This window comes from Acanthaster planci, linkage group LG12, assembly GCF_054643075.1.
Source record: "Acanthaster planci isolate LZ-2023a linkage group LG12, COTS_SCS, whole genome shotgun sequence".
Taxonomy (NCBI): Eukaryota; Metazoa; Echinodermata; class Asteroidea; order Valvatida; family Acanthasteridae; genus Acanthaster; species Acanthaster planci.
This window is the reverse complement of record NC_141788.1, coordinates 1,294,770-1,318,033: the sequence shown is the minus strand read 5'-3', so window position 1 is coordinate 1,318,033 and position 23,264 is coordinate 1,294,770. Positions and strand designations below refer to the sequence as shown.

Here is a 23,264-nt window from a genome sequence, read left to right as displayed (position 1 = left end):
AAATGATCAAAATTGCTGCCAAGTCCATTTGTGCGCATGCGTACATAATCATGAATTTATTAGTGAAAAGGTCTCTTCACAGTCGCTGATGAGGTTGTGCTATGCACTAAATCGGTGTCTTGCAGAACAGTGTCAGACGTTATTGCAAGCCCACCAGAAGATTATGTATACAGTATTTCACGAATCCTCTTCCTTGATATTATCATGAGAAGGATAAACGACCAGCGTTGAAGCAGAACGCGGGTGTCTGTCCCAGTGATCACCAAAAACGCCGCCGCGAAATCGGATTGGCGGAGATGGGTCACGCGGGGCCGATTAGGGCTGAAATCAAACCTCGCTACTTATAAAAGCCCGTCAGCTGGGAATATAGGGACCATTAACCGGGATCGGGAATCGGCCTGAGAGTAATGAAAAGCGATCACTTGATTCCGTTCGGCAATTTTTCCTGTATATTTATGACGCTTTTATGTCCAGCCAGTCGAAGCACTCAGCTCTCGCGCAGTGTCATGGTCGTGTATATGGATGAGTCGACTGCATTCAGGGGATTGACACGCCAGAATTTAAACCGAGCCGGGCACTCCGGTTGAATTGTTATCAGATAGTGAAAATTGTTTTCTTTGTTTCCTTTCATGTTTTGGCCCCCCTTTTCTCTATCAGATTTGTCGAGGGGAGGCTGAACTTCTGTCGGGCTCTACTGCTGACCTAATGAGCAGGCACCGAACTTAACAAAACCATAGCAGATCTGCAGCATGGCTAGTCTTGACAATGTAATTACGATGCACAGCAAACTAGTCAATTATGAAAACGCCGTTCAAGAAGAAAAGATGATTTCATTTAAGACGCGTGGTTTACGCATGTGATGCGAACACCTGCCGGTCAGATCGGTGCATTCTAATTGAAGAGGCGCGCGTGAGACTTAACTAGGCGCAGCTGGCCCATGTCGTTGTGAAAGTAAAAATGCCAGAATGACAAATTCTTGAATAAGAAATAATTTGCTATGCAATTTGGGCAGCTTTGCCGTAGTCACTTTGCTGTTAAAAATGTATGGACTTAAAGGTGACCAAATGTTGTCGATTAACCGCTCATGAATATACTCAGTTATAATCGTCAGAAAACAATTGCAAATACAGTCAGCAAAAAAGGTCCGAAAAGTCTGATTTCAAGTATATGTTTGCAGTGATCAGTAGGTACCTTTACGCTGAACTAACAAACAGGCCTGGGTCCAATTGACACACAGACTTAGTAAAATCCTTCACTCGGAGATGAATTCTGTTAACCTCTTCGGCAACCGATTCTGCCGAGATTGTACAAAGTCCAGATAGGTCTTATTTTTCCTTGTCGGGCATGCGAGAGTGGTGCAAACTGTGTTATCCCGTCACTCATAGCTGCTCAAGTCGAGAGGGGGAATCGTTACCCGAGACTTCACTTACGCCGGAGTGGTATTTCACGAGTCAGCCGTATGTCCGGTCTGCCGCTGAAAAACCTCATCATCAAGTGAAACACGATGAGCAGGAACACATCACGCGGAATAATTCATAGCGCGTTTTCCTCTCTAAACCCCCCCTCCCTGCCGTTTAGGCGTGTGTATCCCACGAGGCATCGCCACCAATGACCGGAGAAAACGTGATCAGTTCAGAACTCCTCGATTTGGAGATGTTGTTATGAGCCAGAACGTCAAACTATTGGATAGTCATATCTATCTTTAAAATAGGAACACCCGAAGGTCGTTTAGCGAGCGTTAAATTACTCGATCAGTAAATTGGAAATTGTTGTCTCTGTTTTGATGAAGGAGTTTGCATTTTGAAGTTCTCAACTTACCGTAACAACGTCATTGTTTAAAGCATAGATTCATAAGTATGAATTGACTGTTCCTCAGCATCGACGCTGGGCAATCCGCGCTAGAAAAAGATTGCCAATTTTAGTTCTCAGTTGGAGTAATGACGGTGATGTTGGTGGTACGTCATTGCAGGATCGGGCTGTGTTGGCCTCAGTCTTAACTGTTTTCCCGTCTCTCGATTCTATCCAAGGCAGTGCAAGATGCAGTCAGCGGTCGTAACGCGACGTGAGGCAGGTCGGCGAGAAGCGCGCCAAATACATGGGCTTTTGTTGGTGTATCTGGTCATTAGCTGGAGCGTTGGTCTAGTTTGGTCCAGCGACGCACCAGGAGATACTGTGGAGAGATTGACGCTGTTTCAACTGGATCCCGTCAAGGTGAGTACTCGCGCCATTATTTTCCATTTTAATACGTTCAGTAAAGTCCGTGTTAAGTCGCACGTGCACTGAATTTAGCTAAGAAAATACGACTATACTTCATGAGTCGTTATTTCTTAACAAATTATTATTTGCAGATACTGCGATGGTTCTAATAATTTACCATTAATTTCAATGTATACGTGGGTATAAAGTCAAGCTAGGAACGTCTGAAATGTGCTCGTTTTTATTGAAAAGTATTTGCTATTTTGTATCACTGAAAATTCGGTAAAAGTTAAAAGCTTGACAATGCTCTCGCGCCTGACCCAACCAAAATCCAACCCAACCAAAACCCATAAGCGTACCGGGAGGGACTCAAACCCACAACCTCCTGCTTAACCACTCGACCACCGAGCTTGCCGGTATCGTCGGGCTGGTTCGAGTCAGATGTAGTAGCGAACAACTTTCAAATTAATTAACGTCCCCCGGTGCAAATCCATCCTTGGAAGTACCCACAGCTTTTAATAAACAAGGCTTTTCCTGGAGTATTTCACTCTTGGAAGCGTGCTGGTAGTATACTATGATAGGCACCTGAATAACATAACAGCTTCAACGTCATTATTGGAATCGGGGAGAACAAAAGAAAGAAAGGAAGGAATCTTCTTGGGTATAGTTTAGCGGGCAAGGCATCGCAGAATTTACTTCCAAGTTCTGAATACTGACATTCTTCTGTAAAAGACGCGTTCAAGTTTTATTTACAGCAACGGGAGGTCGTATATAGAGGTGGCCCCACGCAATATATACTTGTTCCCATCCAAATTTTACCCTACCCACAAACAGTGTCTTGTGTTTGTCAGTTCCTGGCTACCATTAAAACCGCTGAACATTTGCAGTTTTCTCGTTATAGGTTTTCGGGATACTTTTATTTTTTAACAATCTTTCAGATTTACGCGAGGACATATCCGCATCTGATGCATCAAAGTGTCATTCGATTTGGTTATTTTCACCTCACACTAATGACAGTATTTTTACTGAATTCGTTTGGGGAAGAGGTTAATCAACCAGCAAACAATTTCATCATGATTCCATTCAAATTTGTCCCTTTAGCATAATGCTTCCTGGTTCGTATCTACAGTTATTAGGCGGCTTTTAGGAACAAAAAGCGGAGAAGACTGATGAGCAGTAACTAGTTAACAAGAGTAAAGTTTATATATATAACGGTTTTTGCCCTTACCCAACGTATATTAATAAGCACTGTATGCTCAGTGCTTGTCCGAGAGTTTGCGAAAAAACCTCACAAGCTTACTCGGGTGAGGGTAATATCTCCCCAACGCAAAAATACATCTTGAAAAAAAGAGTAAAGTTTGTTTTCAATGCTACAACGAAGGAAGCTGTCGGTTAGTTTGTCTGCATATTTCACGGATTCAAACCTGATTGGTTCCTCGTCTTTCTTCGGTAAAAAGGAATACATTTCCCTACCTCCTTTGGTCACCGTTACTATTTCAATTGTTTCATTTTCCACTGCTTGATTCAGTCCAGACGGTTTTTTTCGCCGTAGGTGCATGTGCGTGCATTCGAATAAGTGTTACTTTCCGTAAACAATTCGAGTGCGCTGTAGAAATCGACGTCAGCGTACTTTTCGTGGAAAAGGGAAAAACGTACGTCAAAGATGATGTGGACGCGCTTCGAGTAGCTCCAGAAAAGCACGAATCTTACCCACCGGGTCTAGTTGTATAATCGAGTAATCCGGCGAATCTGCATAAAACTGAATGAAATTTCACGCGTACTGGATTAACCCATAATCCCTTTTCAACGAAGGTAAATCGTTCAGCCTCCGGTTTCCCTCACGAGACATTTCATAGCCTGGACACGTGTGTAGGATCACGATTGCTCAGTCGTGCTCTTGGGCCCTTTGCCGTTTTACTGAATTAATTTGTGGACTATAAGCCAGGCGCACATATTTGAAATTCCCCTCCTCAGAGGCAGACATGGTTATTTCTCAGGGGTTTGCAACAATATCTTCGTTCGGCATCAGATTACAATTTATATCCGGGTAAAAGGTGTTCATCGATCATTTTAGGATCAGCTTACGTATTATAGTTCTGCCCAGTCTTACCCTCAGTTTAAGAACTTACTATTTAAAGGCAACCAAACATAACCCCGCAGCAGAGATCAGAAACTTGCTTATTCATTTGTTTTTTAATACGACCTACAATCTTGGACCTCAACAACGGGCCTGTGGCTGCTTGCTTGGTGTATTATCAGACATGTATTCAGACAACGGTGCACTTAGCATTTGTCCTTAATGCCCTCTTTGCCCAAGTTTCATAAACAAGAAAATACCGGGGGGGGGTAGGTTACCTGTACGTGAGAATAGAAACAAAGAGTTTACAGTGCGATGGCATCTGAAATTTTTCATAGTTCATAGTAGCAATGAGCACAGTTTGATAAGGGACTGGAATAGCATAACCACCGCTGTGGCGTTTTTGCTAAGAAAGTTGTCTTCGGATCACTGGACTTCAAATTCAGAATTTACACAGTCCAAATTCTCAGTAATGATTCAAGATGCTTCATGATGCCACCTAGTAGTTGAGCGATCCCGTCAAAAACTCATCAGTTGAAATCATATCCATGTTCCTTTTTTGTGCATCATGCGCCATGGTGGAAGGTAAACTGTTCCCGTTTCTTCTTCGTTCTGTTGCCGCGTAGTGTGGATAGGGAAACCCGACGGTCGGTCAAGGCTTTTTGTGTTTTATCAATGGGGGCGTGTTTGTAGCCCACAGTAAGCCTATAATGTTGTTTCTGCCTTCACATATTTGATTTAGAAGAGTTCCTTCTCCAAGACTGCACCATTCTACGTGCGTGACACTCATCTTTGCAGTTGGCTTGGTCAAAGTTGCCCTTAGGAGCAAACTGTCTCCATAAAAATGAAAGATTTTAGCTTCCATATCATCTTGCGTATCTTTCTCACTGACTGATCAAACATTCCTGCTGGTAATAACAATTCTTTAAAGACACCTGCATTAAAACAAGATAAAAATTACTTTAAGTGAGATGTTAAACTATTAAAAATTGAGTAATAAAATGTTCAAGCCATAAAATTTGAAATTCGCCATTTTCCCCTTTTATTATAAGTACTAATAACCAAAAATCATTCAAGGGATTGCAAAGACATCATGTCCCCTAAAGACACATCGATTATAATTTTGATGCCCCAATTTAGAATAAATCACCTACAAGCCGTCGTTGTTCCAATGATCACTTTTCCCCTGTGGCGTTTCCTGATGACTTCAAACACAGTGCCATCTGTACCCGACAGCATCCAAGAATCTTGTTGGTGCTGATGTACATGCACTCATCAGCACCATACTACCTTGTCCATAAAATCCGCTTCGGGGTAAAAATAACACGATTTCAGGCGACAAATTCTATTCATATAAACAGAATCATTAGAGCTGTCTTTTGAAGAATTGAACAAGGAACTTCAAAGGCATCTGAGCTGACGAAAAAATGTAATTAACTTTAATGTTTACTGTAAATAAAGTGTCCGCTTCACCCGTACGTGTTCAAGCACTCACATTGGTGCATTTCTGAAGTGGTGAAGATTGTGTATAGCTGTGAACTTAATTACATCAAAGTGCAGAGTAAAACCTTAGGTGATATATACAATTACTCCCTTGTGATTTCTCGCCTTTGCCGTCCAGTCGTCGTCAAAGAGAACCCATAAGCTCGCTCAGTGCGACAGCGTGTATCCAATACAAAAATCATTGGATTTTGGCAGCCTGGTTGATTGGTATTATAATCTGGAAAGTGTTTTACATTAGGCCTATTCGCGTTTTGTTGTACACCGAGAAACGCCCTTTGTGTGTTCTTTTTGTTCGTTCATTTCGTTTTATCTTAATTCTTTTCATTTAGTTCCGTTTCGTTTCTGACGCTTATAACTATGTCTTCCTTAAATCTGTGTTGAATTCAGAAGAGATGATCATCGCTCAGAAATTATGTTTCACCCTATCTGCCTCGACCGATCTTAACCCTAACCCCATAGAGACCATGGAAATTATACACAAACTTGTTTGGTTCAGAATGGTTAAGGTTAAGGTGCCATTCAGACGGACAGATGTGAAACTCTCGGTGTTATTTGTTCACAAGCAACACTGTTCGCTCACAGTTAAATTTAATTTAATAATTCAACGTGGTATAAATTAAGAATTCTGCCAAAGTCGCACTACAGCCAGACACTAGCTTGCATATTCGCGTCACGCCCTTTGTTGTTGTGTGTAGTCTAAGGCAAATCGTCGGACGAATTAAGAGCGGCCTTCTCCTTACGACGACGTCTGTGGAGCTGTTGAAGTCACGTATTCACTTTACCCGGAGTCTGAAGTCCCAGCGGAACCAATGGACATACTTATCGAGAAATCCATTCCCATCTTGATAATTCCGAGAGCCTACATCAAGTTGTCCTTGGGGTCATTCATTATACGCCGTAAGACTCGAGGATTTTCCATCCAAATGCATCCGTCGATCTGTTTTTCGTTCGTTGTTTGTTTCATGTGAAAATCTTATAACTATTTCCCAACTGCGATTAATACCCGTCTTCTGTCAAATACGAACCAGAATTGAAGTGAACGGTTAACATCCATTTTCAAACGGCACCTTTAACCAAGGTTTCGCTGCTCCACGGACTGCGTGATCGTGCCACTAGCGAAGCGTGTCTTCGAAGTGTTGACAACACTTGTTCTGAAACATGCCTAGCATGCTAGAATTAATCTGCCAGACCAAGTCTCCAGTATAAATCAACCCACCTCTGTGCCTTCTGCCCCAAAATTGGACAAACATGTGCTGGATAAAGATCTTTGTGGCGAACAGATGTTTCTATTCCATCAAAACAAAACTCATTTATCCTTGTATAGGTCCTTTTTTATTCCTTCTCAACATTTTATTTCCATCGTTTGTGTGCGAGTTCGATTTTATATTTTTTACTTAATCAAATGGAATCACATGCAAATTCGACTTGCTGAATTCGTTACTGAGCTGAAGACCTGTGTTCCTTGCCGAATGAAGATTCCTTAGACGTATGGCAACGAAAGACGATAGTATGTTAGAAACTCAGAATGAGAACCTGTCAACTCAACATTTCCTTTCTGATTGTACAAAGTCCCTGCAGAATGCTTATTTCTCCTACCTTTTGAATTTTTGAGAAAATTCAAACGTAAACATGACTTTGTTTATTTTTTTCACAGACTAAATTTTAAATCCAGTTACAACACCTTCCTCAAACCATTCAAATTTAAACAAACACGACCAGACCTCAGTCGCGGGTTCCAGCGTCCTTGGCGCTGTTTTTCTCCCTACTCAAATCCTCCAAACCCGCAGAGTTCCACCAAATCTGCTCGGGACAAACACTCCGAGGAGCGAAAGCGGAAATGCCGAAATGTCACGTGAATGTCTGGGCAGGGGGGTAAATCCAGGCCTAACCATTGACAGCAAAGGTGTTTATTTTGCTTGAAGATCTACAGAAGCGCCCGCAACTCTAATGGAATTTCCAAATGGGAAGACTGTTTGCCTACCACACGGTAGCAATGCTAACACTCATGTAGTTCTTATTTCCAACGGGGAAGAACTCGTGGACCATTCTGTCGTCCAATACTCGTTGCCCAAAGCGGAGTGATATAGTTGCCCCCATTCACCAAGATTTATGCCCGTGATATAAAGCAGACATCCCCTCTCCCAGATTGTCTCTTCTCCAAACGGAATCGGCCAAGAGGGTACGGTAATGACACTAATAAATGACAGCTCTTAGCGACCGTCAGCACCAGGTCGTAGGGTCTTCGAATGAAACAGGAAGCTCGGACAAAATAAACTGATGAGGCAAAATTCAATAGGCCCTGCTGTCTTTTAGGTTTCCTATGAAAGAGATCTTCATTAACGAAGGTAGAGGCTAAATTTGTAAACGGCTTCTAAGGTTCGATAGCTAATGGTTTTCATGCTGAAAACCAGTAGAAATGTTCTCTTTTAAACGGTTGAAATTACTCCTGATTTCCAATCGCTGAAAGGCGCCTATTGGTACGGAAATGTCTTCCTTGTGGGTATTGTATTGCATGCGATATGCAAGACCGAGTTTATAGCACAACCCCCTCGTTAATTTCTTATCAGTGTCGACATGCTGTATACATGTGCTGTCTAATAGACTATTCAGTAGACAACCCGACATACAAGCAGACTGTGTTTCATACGGGCGCGGGCGGTTTGCTGCGCTGGATAAACGAAAGGAACGTGCATTGTCGGAAAGATTCTGGTTGGGCTCAGGAAAGTAGGAAAGTAAGGGTTAAATGAAGCTGCACTTTCCTGACGCTCGTACGTGCTGATAGCAAGCTGATGATCTGAACGCTGCGCAGATGAATGACATTGCGATCGCTGCATTCAACACACATCAAACAGTTCACACTGTTAAAAAACCGGGGCGCCTCTTCGTTCATTCCCCTAAAAAATGCCGGGTAACATCTTAGCTGTGTCTATAGAAACTCCGACATCGCTCGCTGCAAAGGAAGCGTGAGTTTACCTTCCGTTTCAAGTGCAGGCGTTTTCTTTCTCTCCCGCAGAAAGGCTACGTGAGGGAGTTGGAGGCTGAGCCAGGCAAGGTTCTTCATGTCGAAACAAAAGCCCTGGAACCACCGCTGTTCGGTGAGACTCACAAATTACCGCCGCGGGAAGTGCTGCCATCCGGCCATTAGCTTTACTTTCAAACATGCCACCGGGGAAATATGATGCATTTTTGCTGAGTTGAATTCATTTGAAACCATTTGACACCGTCGTTATGTATAATTCCATTTCGTTGCACGGTAATTTGTCATAAATAAAGAGGGGTGCGTGATTTTCATCTTAAAATACTGAGCGTATTACGCCAACGATATGAAACATATGCAGCGGGTAACCTATAGCTGCAACTAACCTACTTTGAAAAAGAAAAAAAGTGTTCCCGTAAAAACATACGTCCCTCAGGAAAATACCGTGGATCGTTGAGCTCGAAATTTTGACCAATATATGACTTTTGTCTTCTTTTAAAAATAAAAGCAAACTTCTTGCATTAAGACATGTTTTCGAAGCTCCGTGCACATATGCCTAGATCGGAAAGATAATAATTGAAATTATGCTATCCTCTCAAAATTAAGCATACTATGTTGTAAGCATGAGATGTACGACTTTTTAAGTGTACAATTATACTAAAGTTAATCGAATGTTAAAACCTGGACTTTCAGAAATTCGTGAATTCTTGACACCGGAGGAGTGCGCTTACATCATCGAGCAAGCGCTGCGTGAAGGTCTGTACCCCAGTGGAGTCAACGACGACGCGTACTACAAGGCCCCGGCCAACGGTGAGCAAGAAGACGAGGGACACGACTCGCCAGCTGGCGAGATGGACACAGAGGACGAGCGGAGACACGCAGATTCTGTCTTCGGTGACCTGGACGTCAATGACGATATGGTATGTGTCTGGTAACCTGTTGTATGTATCTGTGCTCGGTCACAGTGATAACCTTTATGATTTATACGCAGCAACCATAACGTACGCAGTCATGATGGGAAATGGCTTCAAGGGTAGCTGGAGTAAATTTTTCTTGGACACAAATTTCTGCAACTTTGTACTCTTCTTTGATGTATGAAAACTACTTTATATCCCTATTTGTGGAAGTATTTCAAACTCTCCTTGCTTTCCTTGACAACCGTTGTGATGTCATCCAGGGAAGGCATAGTTCAGCGCACAGCTTTTTCTGTTCACATTAACCCAGAGTTTCATCAAAAACATTTCTGAGAGAGGGTTGATTGCTTACTAATGCAATATACGTAGACAACAACAAATCACAAACAGTCCAGTATTTAAAAAGAGAAGTTTTCGTGTCCAAACCAGTGTTATACATTGAGACTCTCTTCCTGGAATGACGTCACAGTTTTACTTATGAATATGAGAATACTCATTAGCATAAGAATAAAAAAGAGTAGTCCCCATAGATTAGACTCAAAGGTGCGTTTGAGGGTTTGTAAGTGTAAAAAAGTCTTGGCAGCTTTCCATGAGGCGATTGGTCCATGACATCCATTAATGGGAGTGTGGTGTTGTCCAATTGGTTAAATGGTCGGTGAACCAAGTATACCATCCCAGACGCTGCCATCAGCACGCGCTGTGACTGGTAAGTGGTGGCATTTTGTACGGAGAACACCGGTGTGTTAACCAAATTGGTACGAGTGGTTTGCTGTGGATGCCCCGCTGTGTTGATATAACACCGAGGTGTTTGTAGAGGAAGTAGCTACACTGACTAGCTGAAACTGGCTGTGTTCGAATAGCTTGTCTTCAGCAAGCAATAATACACATGGGGAGCCGTTTCATCTATGGGAGCATGTGTCTTATCCATAGCCAGGTAATTTTGACAAGGCTATGCAATCAGACCACTGCAGGATGTGAAATCCTGTCATGCATCATTCCTTCAGTGGTACATAACGTCTATTGTGGTGTGCTTTGGTCCTTTCACAGAGGCTCCAGGCATTAACGATATTGAACTTCATCACATTTGACTTGCGCTTGATATCTCTTTTGGTAATTTTCTTCCGTTCCACCCTTAGGCGGTTGCGCGGTGAGAAGAGAGATTGTCCTAAGCTGTTAAGAAATCCTGGCAGTGCATGCGAAGAGACGCTTTGATTAAAAGCAATCTAATCTTGCTTTGCAATGGACGGTGAAGGCAATCAAGCTTGGATCTTAGAAACAAAAAGATATCTGAAAGCAACACCGGCGACTATATTAAGTGAGATTACCTAAATATATCTCCGCCCAGTACAATATCGCAAGCTGAAGTCCAACTGTATTTTTCATTTAGCTGAAAACTATCGAAAGAGGGGGATACACCGCATCGTAACTTCTGGTCCGTCAAATTGAACAATAACTGTTATTTTGGTGGTGCAAAAAGGCGTACGTGCACGGCGTGTGCAGCTCTCTCTCTGGGGGGGGGTCGAAGTAACCCAGATAGCATCATCCATTTCACTTTAAGGTGTGCCAGTCTTCCATCACCGCAGTCCCTGGACGGAACCCCCCCTGTGGTTAAGACAGTGACTTCGCCGAGAACGGCGAAAAAACAAACTGAATGGACGTCGCAACACTGAGCTGTCAACTTTTTCTGCGTCGCCGTTTAACAGGCGACATCACCCGCCCGCAGACGCGAGTTTTTGTGTGTTTTGTCTGGTCAGCGGCAGTCCCGCGTTGCCGCTCGTGTTTTTACACCCATCCGCGACCAAAATTAAAATGCATCAACCTGTCACATCGGAGTCTGGATATTTAGGACGTTTGTGAGCAGAATAAGTCCTACGTGAATAACCAACTGTCAGCGCCGGAACGGAGGGTTCAATGCTCTTGCTCTTTGTAGGGTTTGTTTAGTTCTTCGAGGGCGCTGTCTTTTCTATGTATGTCAAAGTAGCAAAGAAGTCGCACATCGAGCCGATTATCCGGCGGCCTGCTGTTTATCAATAACTTGCAGTAGACGGGTCTGTCATGAATAAATCACTCCAAACGTTGAATCAGCCCCTCAATCACCGATGAGCGCTTGAATCCAGAAGCAATTTAAACATAAATTCCGCAGCCTACGTTAAAGACATTTCGTAAAATAGACACTTGGAACAGAGATCGTTTCTCTGCAAAAGTTGACTCCCTGAGCATAAACATTACTTAGGCCTTGGTATTTTTATTCCGAAAAACTATTTTACAAATTTTAAAGTTACTACACATTGGAAATAATATTATACTGAGCGTATCTCTACATTTGTTACAGGAATGTAATTTTCAATCGACAAAGCCGTACGTCATGGTTTTATTGGAAACTATACCAAATGAACTATCCACGAAATGTATCTCTATATGTTAGCGAGAGATTATATGAATATGTACGTTAATAAGAATGGGAATTACAACGGGAGATAATGAAAGTGAAGATATTTTTCTGACTGATGCACGTTCATTATTAACTGAGTGTGGACAAAGTGCTCGTAAACACCACTAGAATGAGACAGTAACATCTGATACATATCCTTTTATTCCTAGTTTCTGGATACTGAGGAAATTCTCTCTGTCCTGAACACTGATAACGCTTTCCTGAGACACAGGGATGTCCTGCAGATGTACAGTGACCTGGGTCTGGACCCGGACTCGGACGGCCGTCTTACCCTTGAGGAGTTCCTCTCGTTGGTCTTCAGCGACCGGCTGGCGGACATCGAGCGATGGGTCTGGAGACAGACGGGGCACGGGGAGAACAAGATACGGGAGAGCAAGCAAGCCTGGCTAGGCCAGCCGGGTCCGGCCACTGACCCGGTACTCGCAGCGCTACAGAGGAGGTTAGGTCCCGATGTGTTACCGTGCCCGAAACGGGTTTGCAGAGTCAGGGCTAATTAAGCGGCGACTTAGCTGCATCTTGAAATTAAACACTAGTCTAAGGTCTAAGGCTGAGTCCACTTTCCATAGAGTCGTATGTAATTGCAAGCCGCAGCCAAGTAAGTCAGGACACAACCTTAGAAGTATAAGCCATTATTTAACACGGTCGTGTCGTGTGCACTTGCGCGCGGGAGTCACACGTACGCGCGCATGAAATACCACTTTGGCCAGTAAAAGTCCCAAGACTGGCCAAATTGACTTCTGCAACCAGTAGGAAGTACCCCGGTAGTCGCCACACGGCGCGGCGTCTATCGTCGGTGTGTGCCTGCATAATCCTCTGCCTAAATATTTACTGCTGGCAAACAAATACAGTGTACTGTACATGTACTTAGATCTACACACAAGATGTGGACGAAGTCCACCAACCTAAAATATTAGTCAGGTTGAAACGATCGTATTGAGACTGGCAAAACCGTTCAAATGTAGCGCTATTTTAAGAAAATAACACTTAGAAATCCCATGCACAGTTCATCATGAGCAACCTTTCAAATTCACGCCTGCAGAAATGACACCTGCATGCTCCGTCCGCACAATTTGAATAAAATAAAAGATGAACGGCGCCTTTTCTGTCTGTGCTCACAACCTTTAACCTTTCCATTTTTATTGCTTTATTCCTTCCTTCCCTGTCTGACTTCCCCACGCCCCCGTCATTTCTCATTTCTCGTCGGTTCCTCGGCCACCTGCCGTTCGTATCAACAGGAAACTGTTGATATAAGGGCAGATTGTCAAAACGATGACCAGGCTTCGTCTCTCTCTTTCTCTCTTGGGTATTATAGTTCAACCAGTAAGCTGGACTCACCCTGCTGTCATTTTTGTCCTCTTATTCCCAGATGATTATAACAAAAATTTTCCAAAGTCCCTTGCATTTATTCAAGTTTGGGTTCTTTTGGTGGGCAATGCAATTTACACTCTTATGGGAGTGTGCGAAATTACAGTGCCTCTTCGAAAATTTCCTTTGTGAATAGCTCCATGATGAAAGGTTCCCCCCCAGTTCCAATTTGTCAAGGCGACAATAATGACCAATTTCACAGAATTTGAAAGAGCTGGATTCATTGTTGAAACACATTGAAATGTTGCCTTGTATCCAGGTCTCTTCACATGCAACATTGCTCTGGAGGACTCCATCCGTATAAATGTTTTGATCATAACATAAAGTCAAAACCAGTTGAGTTTTCCAGCTAGTTTTAAGTGTCTCAATGCAGGTGTTTCACAGACGTGCGCCTCCAAGACTTTGCAACGCTTTGTTCAATCACAATGCGCGAGATCTGTCGATCCAATGCGCGTTTGGAAAGGGTCGACAGATTTCGCGCGTTGTGATTGGTCAATGGAGGCGCACTATTGTGAATCGCCCATATTGATGTAATAATCTTATGAACCGGATCAATTTATAAGACATCCGAAGGATACGAATGATAACCTCACAAACGTCGAGTCACACGTCGGGAAACATTCAGCCGAGAACACCGTCAATAAAAGACATGACGATACCTTGTTCGTTCAAATTGAAGTTTCTGCTCCAAATTACAGTTCTTGATTTAAGGCTTACATTTCCAGGGATAATGCGTACGGAAATGAAAAAATCTCGAACTCTTCAAAACAGACTGTGCACAGTAATTGAATTCGATCTCACAATGCCTTCACGATGGCCCTGGAAGTGTTTTGCGCCCTGGCTCGTTCCTGCGAGAAAAAAAAATGAGGTCAAAACACAAGATACTCCAGCCCATACAAGAGTCCGTTGACCTCCATAATAAAAGACACATACCATTTACGGAAAAGAAACTAGTCTATTAATGCAGAAAATGAATAAGGAGCAACAAATAAGAAATGTATTTAATACAGACAGTTGAAAGAATTGTCCCTTTAGGGGCTCCGTAAAAATTAGCTTAAATAATAATAATAAAACGAAGAATACATTTTTTATTGCGCATTATGTAAATATACCCAAAAGCGTCTCACAAGACCATCAAATCCTGGAAGATAAGAATATGTTAAATTAAAACGAGAGAAATCAAAACTAAATGTGTGCAAAGTTTAAATTTCTTTTAAAGAGAAAGTACAAAGGTGCAAAGTTGACCTGATATAACCCAAAAATATTGGCTGCCAAAAAAACAATCCCATTTAAATGTCCCACTCGATTTTGTTTTTGATTTCACATTGGATATTGTGCATTGGTAATGTCAAATTCTCTTTTGCAATGGCGTGTCTCTTCCGTTGCTTGGGGTAAGATCTGATTATAAGGATCAACATCCACAGAGGCGACTCGAAGTAGACAAAGTCTGCCGTTATCTTTTTGAATCCGAACGGACTATGGGTGAAAACGGTGCCAAGAAAAACTCGATTGATAGAATAGTCTCGACCCATAATGCTTTTATGATCTTCAATCTGACGGCGACTGTGGAATATGAGAGGGGATGATAAACGATTGTCATGCATCAAAGTATACCGTAATCTTCCTGAACCTCCCACGTGCCAAGCACAGCCTAGTCCGCCTGAATCATAAACCTGTTACGAGCCGTTCACAGATTTACTGAGGGGGTGTCAGACCGCGTTGAGCCGGCGGTTACGCGGAATTGATTCCGTCTTCGCGGGTCAGCCGCAAAAACTGTAAGGTCTTGTGCTTGGCGACTTTGCATAATTGGCTTGACAAGGGCAGCGCGGAGGCGACTTGCATTTCTTAAAGCCGACTTGGCTTCCGCTATCGGATGAAGTCAAGGTGTGGAGAACCCCGTAAGAGAGACATAAAATGTTGCCACACGTTCGCTAAAATCTAGAAGGATAAAATGGTTAAGCGTGCCCTTCTTAGTCACCTCTGTGATTGCTTTGACAAAACAGCTCCTCACAAAGACGTTGAAATTGTTTTCCATAACTACTCCATGGTGTCTGTCCATGTTGCGACGACTATTTAAAACATACCCTAATTACTGGCTTATTAAACTAAAAGGAGTCTTCATGCTAAGATCACCACTTGTTTGCACTTGCACAGATCAAGTTTAAGTCTCTTTTGGTAACTTTTTTCAAACCACCCCCCCATCGGGTGTAAGGCAGCTGTCTATGCCCTAATATTGAAATAATACCCATCGGTCTCTACGATTCATAAATTATGAGTCACTCTTCAACTGAAAATGACTGATTAGTTGATGATTGGCAATGGATGGAGAGTTGATACTCAAAAAGTGCAACGCGCGACTGACACTTCCTGTGGGCATGCGCTTCATCAATGGTACAAAGGAAACGTGCGAGGGAGATATCAATGCTGCGTTAAAGCGTCCGGTCGCCCAAAGGCGACCATGGATTACACCCGTGATGACACCACTGAACTAACGACAACATTTCTCACGTTACCTATTAGTAAATTGTTTCCTGAAACGGCACATCCTTTCAGAAGAAATTGATGTTTCAGGCTCAGGCCATAGAATGAAAAGTCACTGATCTCCAGTGGATCAAAGAAAGCAAAATGTACATTAAAAAAGTGAGCATTCGTTGATATTCAAAGAAGTATACTTTAAATCTTCCAGTCACTGTCAGAAATGTCAAGTCAGTTTTATAGAAAAAAATATTAAACTACAAGTCCAATCATAATAACACAGCGACCTATATATCCTTATTATCAGATGAAAATTAATTGTGTTTTAAACACTGCAGAATATAACGTTTTAAGCACTCGAGAATAATCCTTTTTACAGTCCAAAACAAGAACACAAAGTTACTCTTCCGTTTTTCAGTTCAAAGAAGTTATGAGATGATGGATCTGGTGTACTGCAATTACAGTCTTAGTTGTTCAATGCTATAATTGGAAATTTAGAAGAAAAGTGGCAGTCCGAGTCCAGATTTAACATCTGAACCCAATTACTGCATGGGATGAATACTGCTTCTTATTGGTAAATCATCTATTTATTCATGCTGTGTTCAAATGGGTTGAATGTCCCATTTTCAATATTCCTACAAAGAGGTCTGAATGTTATTTTACAATCATTTAGACTAATCAAATTAAAGGGAAGTATCCATTTATGCAATGATGTTTTGTATTGCAAAGGACTGATTGTTTTCGAACTCTTTCCAAATCCTGACCTGTTCTTAAGGTCTAACATTACCACACGATATACGGGAACGAGGTGACGAAAATCCATGGTAACAAATTACAATAGATGCGCGCTCGTGACGAGGCATTTACAGCTTTCCACTCAATTTTGCGCATCGCTGGCGTGTCCGTGGGGCACGTTTCTCCCTTAATTCCAGACCTCGTTTTCCGTTCATCCCCTTGGTGCGCTGTCTCTCGCCAAGCGGAGTTGATCTAAACGCCTCAACGCCCCCGAATGTTAACCATATTTTTGGTGGAAAATGTCTTGTCAGCCTGCGCATAATGTGAAGGCCCATCGCTCTCTACAATTGAACTGGACAAGCCGTGGACAGGAATTTGCTCCAAGCCTACTACAGCCAGACACAAACTGTGTGTGGTTGCTCATACAGTTCAGAGACTTACCTAAAATCGCTAAATTCGATGGGGAAATGGTGTTCACATGTTGAAACAAGACTCGGTACGTCCGACATTAAAAGCCAAGTTGATTTGCAGACACTAACCGTTTTTATTGGCTCCTATCCTGCAACCTAATGTATACAGAACGCTAAAAGATAGATTGCTCGCATTTGCATGATTGCAGATTGAAGCGAGGGAGTTCGTCTTGGTTATCAAGTCACGCTCCTGGGGCAAAACTTTTAATCGAACTGCTCTTTTTCATTGATCGGTTGTTTACCAAACTGTTGAAATGTCACTATCGAATGCGGTTGAAGATTTGTGGCTCTTTTTTAGAGCACTCAGACTAACTCGTACCCAAAGTAGGCAAGGATGCTGGTAATCAGATACACTATAGGAAATACCTGGGAGTACCAGACTAATCGGAGAGAGCACTGTACACTAAGGGAACCCTTGGGTGATGGTGGAAGTATATTGTGGTTACTGTCGTTTTTGAAACACTCTTTAAGGGCTGTTGGTACGATCGTGGAGGAACAAGATCTGTCACTGCGTTTCCGCCATAATGTAAAAGGTCTCCTGAGCGTACAAGTTTCACTCCTCACATAGTCCTCGCGGGCCCGTGGCTCAATTCGGGACCGCTGCATCTCATTTGTCTCTCATTTCCACCCATTTTACTCATGCAAAAAGATGAAGGTCGCACGAATAAGGCACAGGGCACGTGTGCCACCTGTCGAGAATTGTTTTTCCACGCCGTGTTGATTTCTTCTTCTCTCGCAGGGTCGTGTCACTAACCAGGTTACCCGAGAAGATCGTTCAGTGGAGTGAACAGCTACAGGTATGCTTTAAGCTTACCTTCCCCTCTCCTGTGCAAGCGTCGAATAGGAAGCGAAAATTCACAATGCCTAGAGCTGCACCAATCAAGTCTTGGGAGCGACTGCCAGTGAATGAGGTGTTCTAATTACGGCAGGAAATTTGATCCTTGATGTAGCTCTATCCATGCGCTATCGTATTCTTTAACTCAGGAAACGCTAACTACTTCTTTATAGGTCTACAGTAATCTTGGCTTCGGCGCTCCCGGTACCCTGGTTACCACTACTAAACAACATTACTCACTCTAGCTACCATTTGGGTACATGGATTGTTTAGAAGCCTTAGTATATAGACCCGATGTGGTTGTTAATAATCATGTTTTTATGTCGAGTAGTTCTCAACTTTTCAAATTTTAAAAGGGTCACTGAATAGTTTAAGTAAATATTGTCTTTTCGTCAGACGAATTGGCGAATGAATTGATAAAGGACGCCTGACCGAACTGACGTCATATACACGTCAGCTGACGTTAGGAGATCTCCTTAATTAATGAAGCTAGTGATACGGTTATACTGTTTTGTGAGATGTCATGTGTATGACTCTCTAAGTCTTTGCTCTATGGTACGACCGGGGTTACAGTAGGGAGAAAGACGCAAATGAGTACACTGAGGCAGTATCGTATTTCTCGAAAACTAACAAAACTGTACGAAATGGACTTGTAACACCAAACATCAACTTCTGAAGTTTAGCCTGTAACGGTTTTGTTTCGTTCTTACGTCGATGTTGAACTTTGACCTCTCCTCAGGTTGTCCGTTACGAGACAGGGGGCCATTTCCACGCGCACTACGATTCCAATGAATTGGACGACATGGAATGTATGGTAAACGGCGTCTCCGGTCGTTTCTGTAGGTATGACTTAAATGAGGGCGCCAGACTGATTTTACATTCGAGTCTTATACACCGCGTCCGAATAAACTGGCTGCGGCTTACAGTAACAGTGGCATCGTCAGGAAGAGGCTGGCAGCCGCTAGCAAGTGGCTCCCATTAGAGTTATTTCCACATACGCACAGCCGTATCTTTCGAACTTGGTCTCCCTAGAATACGAGAAGTCTTAGCATATGAACTAGCAGGAGGAAATCGGAGGACAAGTTGCATCGTCGGTTACTGTATGACTTATCATAACTGTAAAATACCGGAGCGAAAATTGTGGCAAAGTAATCAGTCCTGATCTGTAATATCGTTTAGCTATAACATCTTTATAAGACAAATTCATAATTTCACTAAAAAGGTTTTGGTACGATAGTTATTCTTGAAACTTCTGTCGCATTTTGCTGATGCTGGCATCACAACTTTTTGTGTAGATTCATGACTATTCTGTACTACCTTGACGACGATGTGAGCGGAGGAGAAACCGCTTTCCCAATCGCTGACAATGAAACCTATTCGGACAGGGTAAGACAGATTGTAGCTCTCTCAGGACGTCGAGAAGGTGGAAGCACCGAGTTTTGTGTCCCAAAACTGAGTCTAATGATGGCCAGGGTGCTTATTTTAATTAAAGTGGCTAGTAATGCACATGAGATTTTTGAATGTTTTTCTTTAAACCTGAACTGTGGCCAGAAACATCATGCGTTCGATTAGCTTAATAGTTACCCTCGTTATGAGAAGTTGACACTTGAAACATGTCATGTACCTTATTAGACATCGTGTATATACACGAAACAAGAAAATCCTATCTTTACTGCAGATCTATCTTTGACCTGTATTACGCATTATGTTTCTTTCTAACCCAAACGCCTAAAGTTCTGACATGTTTGAATTTCGTAGAGGAAAGTAGCCTCCGTACCGATTCGTTAGTCTTAATTTGCAGGCCACAAAGACAGAGATTTATGACCTGAGTGATCACTGTCATGACGCCAACTTGGTCATCAAACCAGAAAGGGGAAAGGCTATCCTGTGGTATAATCACTACGTAAACGAGAGCACAGGTAAAGCATACAAATATATGATAATATATATCAAAAGCGCAGATTGTAAAATGATGCAAATGGTCGTCCCATCATTTTGCAGTCTGCACTTTTGATATTTTGTTCAATTGTTAACATGCCTTATTTTAAATGCCATACTTTTCTCGTAGGGCTTAATCAACTTGTGTCTGTATGAAAAATGTATAGATATTTCTGGAAAATATATTAAGTTTCATGCTTTTGGCGGAGTTAGTCTTAATCCAATGCTTTGCTGTGGTATTATTGTTTTAATGAGAGAGACCGCCGCAAGAGGGCCCCAAAGCACCACAGCGACGAATGGAAGGGGTTCATGGGGCATGTTCTCCGTCTCAGTGTCCTCTGAGGGGTGCTGATAAAAACAAAGTAGCATGCAGCATCATCTTGCACCCGACTAACGCCATACCCAGCTTACTTGGCTATGACTGGCAAAAACACACGCGACAATGGGAAATGGATTTAGCCACTATCTAGCGGCTTTCCTTTGGAGCATGTAATTTCGCCAGTTGTGGCTGTGATTTCGGACGTTGCTTAATGTTGATAAAAACTGGCCTTTGCTGTAACCCAGTCATGGATTGAATGTATATGTCCGTTTCAGGCTGGTTGGGGGACTTGAATCTCTTCTCTCTCCATGGCGGATGTGAAGTCCTAAAAGGCACCAAATGGATTGCAAACAATTGGATCTGGGTGGACGATTCGTACGAGAGACAGATGGAGTACCTCAGTAATGTTCAACGGGCTCTTGAAGAGCAAAAGAAAACCAAAGCCGCTATGGGACTCTCGGTGCCTCGTGATGTTGCCAGTGGCCTAGATATCTTGAAGGATCTGTTCGGTGTTTTTAAGCCAAAGACTGACACGTGCTCAATTGTAGACGAACTGTAACAGTTAGGGCCATTTTGGGGGCGAGCAAATTGTAGGATCCTCTTGCCAATAGTGTCTTCAATTGACGCTATAAAAGTTAATAAGTACATAGTGTGATAATCTGCTTGCGTACGTGCATTCTACCAAGCTTAATACAGTTGACAAGTCATTTACCAAGTGCTTGGGCTCTTTATACTGTGTACATGTTCGCCTTTTGGTTTCCGATAATTTGGTTAGTATGCCGTGTGTTCGCCAAAAGGCCATTGTTGAAAAGGAACAAAACTGACACCAAGAATTTACTTGGGAAACTGGTTTCCCAACTGACAAATTTATGTGAGAGGAAAAGGGTTAAAAAAGTCAGCAATCAAAACGTAATGTGCACTAAGAGATGTATAAGTGAGATGCCTGGCCTTGTAAATGTGCCTCTCCACGGCTGTTTGATGTTTCGTCTTTTGTTGCTTTTAGCCGGAACAAGACGAGCTGCAATAATACTTGGTGCCCGTCGTCCAAAAATAGGTTCAAAATTACCACTGATCATTTGTACTTGCGACCAAAGTGATATCCAAACAATATCCTTGCCCAATTTTCACGCAAGTTATAACGACTGAATTTACACATTCGGATAACAAAAACAATTAAGGCCTGTCATTTAACACCCTTATTAGTTGCCAGAGGTGGTTGAAGCCTAGTTTGAAACGAGGCTAAAGTGCCTGAGGAGTAAACACGTTTTTAAAATGCGGAAATATTGACAAATTTAGATTGTGCATGTTTATTTGTTAAAGGTTTGCTTTATACAAGTTAAGAGAGAAACAGAGCAACAGAATTTAGTTGCATCTACTTTTAATAAAAGAAAAATGGTCTTTCCTGAAGACAAACTCCGTTTTGGTCTAAGCTACAATTGCAATAACGTATTTTCAAACCTTTCTTGAAGAACACATGCGGAGTGGAAAGTTTTCTGAGAGTAAAGATTTGAATCGGACACATTCCGTCACTTGATACTTTCTAAGGTTGTTCGTCGACCGTTCTGTGAGCCGTTGAACAGGAATATGTTGGATCCTGGGCTTTATCGGTTCAGGAAGAATTGTTTCATTCTTTTCAAGTTGTTCGAAGCAGCTTGCCGGTGTTCCGGCTGCACATACGCTAGGAACATGGTGCCACCGAATGTGTCGACAATGGCCACCATGCTAGTAGCCACGAGGACGACGTTTTGAGTGGGAACATTCAGGTCGTTTAAGACGGTGAGGTCGTAGGACACACTTGCCGGCAGCCAGGCTGCGACAAAAGTGGTGAAGTGTACGATGAAATACGTGGTGGTCTTGTCGCTGGAGTGGTTAGGATGGTGCTGTCGGGCGCTTTCCGTGTGCAGTTCCTGCTGCGTCCGCTGCACGTGATCCTGGAGATGCTGAAATATCATCCTTTCGTCTTGTATCCTGCGACGCTGATGCCTCGCGATGCGAACAAGAGCAGCTATCAGGCAAGCCATCACGACCATGCTGGGGAGAACGATCGAATTCGACAACACCAGCAGGGGGGCTCGATAATTCTCATAGTTAAAATTGCGGAATGCTGTCAGGTACATAGTCAGGCCTGCCAAACAAGAGACACACCAGATCGCACTAATCAGTGCCACACAGCATCTCGCTGTTGCTAGTCGAGGGTACTGAAGAGGTCGGGAGATCTTCAGGTAACGGTCACTTGCCACGGCGATTGAGTTCAAGAAATAACTAGTTAGAGTAAGGAAGGTGCAACACATAGGTATGGCGAAGTCGAGCACAGGGTGTGTCGTCCCAGAGATCATCAGAATGAAGGAACACCAAGAGATCATCATTCCCATGACAATCTCCGACACACAGAGACTGGCCATGAGATAGTTGGACACACTGTGGAGTGTACTTTCCATCGCGGTGGTAGCTATCAGCCAAAGATAGATCAGACTCGTAACTCCGCCGATGAGAGTCACGAAGATGAAGCCAGCCAACATGGCAGGCGTGGATGGATCATCGCTTACGGTTGACGACGCGTTCACTCCCCCCATATTGTGCCTTTGTGTCAGCGTTGCTTCGTCACCAACAAACTTCACGAACAATGCTTTATGAATTATAGATATAATCCAAGAACTGGCAAGCTCCACGTTGGGTTTCTGCAATTTCGATTGGCCGTATATGATCACATGCAGAGCATGGCTGTGCATAATCCTGATCGTAGCGGGCTTTTTATTAATCAGTTTTTCCACACAGCAAAACCTCATAAACACCATGGACAAGGAGTGATGACCTATAGCTTATTGATGACAGCAGCCGCATCGGGGACGGAAGCTTTCAGACATCTCGAAGGGTTTCGCCGCTTAGGTGATCAGCGGAGACGAGGAAGAGTCAATATTGAAACTGGCGTAAAGGTCCATTATTCAGGTCCCGTTAATTGGGCTTCTAAAGGACTGTTTTTCATTGTGTATATGAACAAAATGTTTAGA

The 23,264-nt window shown here is 42.9% G+C and overlaps 1 protein-coding gene across 3 annotated transcripts; it reads left to right on the top strand.

Moving 5' to 3' along the window:
- Positions 1 to 269: 269 nt before the first annotated feature.
- LOC110982829 (transmembrane prolyl 4-hydroxylase-like) lies at positions 270 to 21,663 on the top strand. Of its 3 annotated transcripts, none has more exons than XM_022241539.2 (11): positions 386 to 404; positions 658 to 767; positions 2,032 to 2,211; positions 8,790 to 8,871; positions 9,447 to 9,673; positions 12,269 to 12,558; positions 17,904 to 17,961; positions 18,739 to 18,842; positions 19,295 to 19,385; positions 19,801 to 19,918; positions 20,532 to 21,663. In XM_022241539.2, exons 2-11 carry the CDS (start codon positions 750 to 752, stop codon positions 20,813 to 20,815), a joined length of 1,452 nt encoding a protein of 483 aa, XP_022097231.1. In that variant the 5' UTR covers positions 386 to 404; positions 658 to 749; the 3' UTR covers positions 20,816 to 21,663. The 3 variants fall into 3 exon arrangements, with proteins under 3 accessions (XP_022097233.1, XP_022097231.1, XP_087000541.1); XM_087144415.1 differs by having other exon boundaries at positions 387 to 404; positions 2,028 to 2,211; XM_022241541.2 differs by lacking the exon at positions 658 to 767 and having other exon boundaries at positions 270 to 404; positions 2,028 to 2,211.
- Positions 21,664 to 23,264: the final 1,601 nt, after the last annotated feature.

Coding starts and splice junctions, on each gene's coding strand:
- LOC110982829 (XM_022241539.2), top strand. Junction 18,843..19,294: donor GTCTCCGGTCGTTTCTGTAG/GTATGACTTAAA, acceptor CTTTTTGTGTAG/ATTCATGACTATTCTGTACT. Junction 19,386..19,800: donor ATGAAACCTATTCGGACAGG/GTAAGACAGATT, acceptor CTTAATTTGCAG/GCCACAAAGACAGAGATTTA.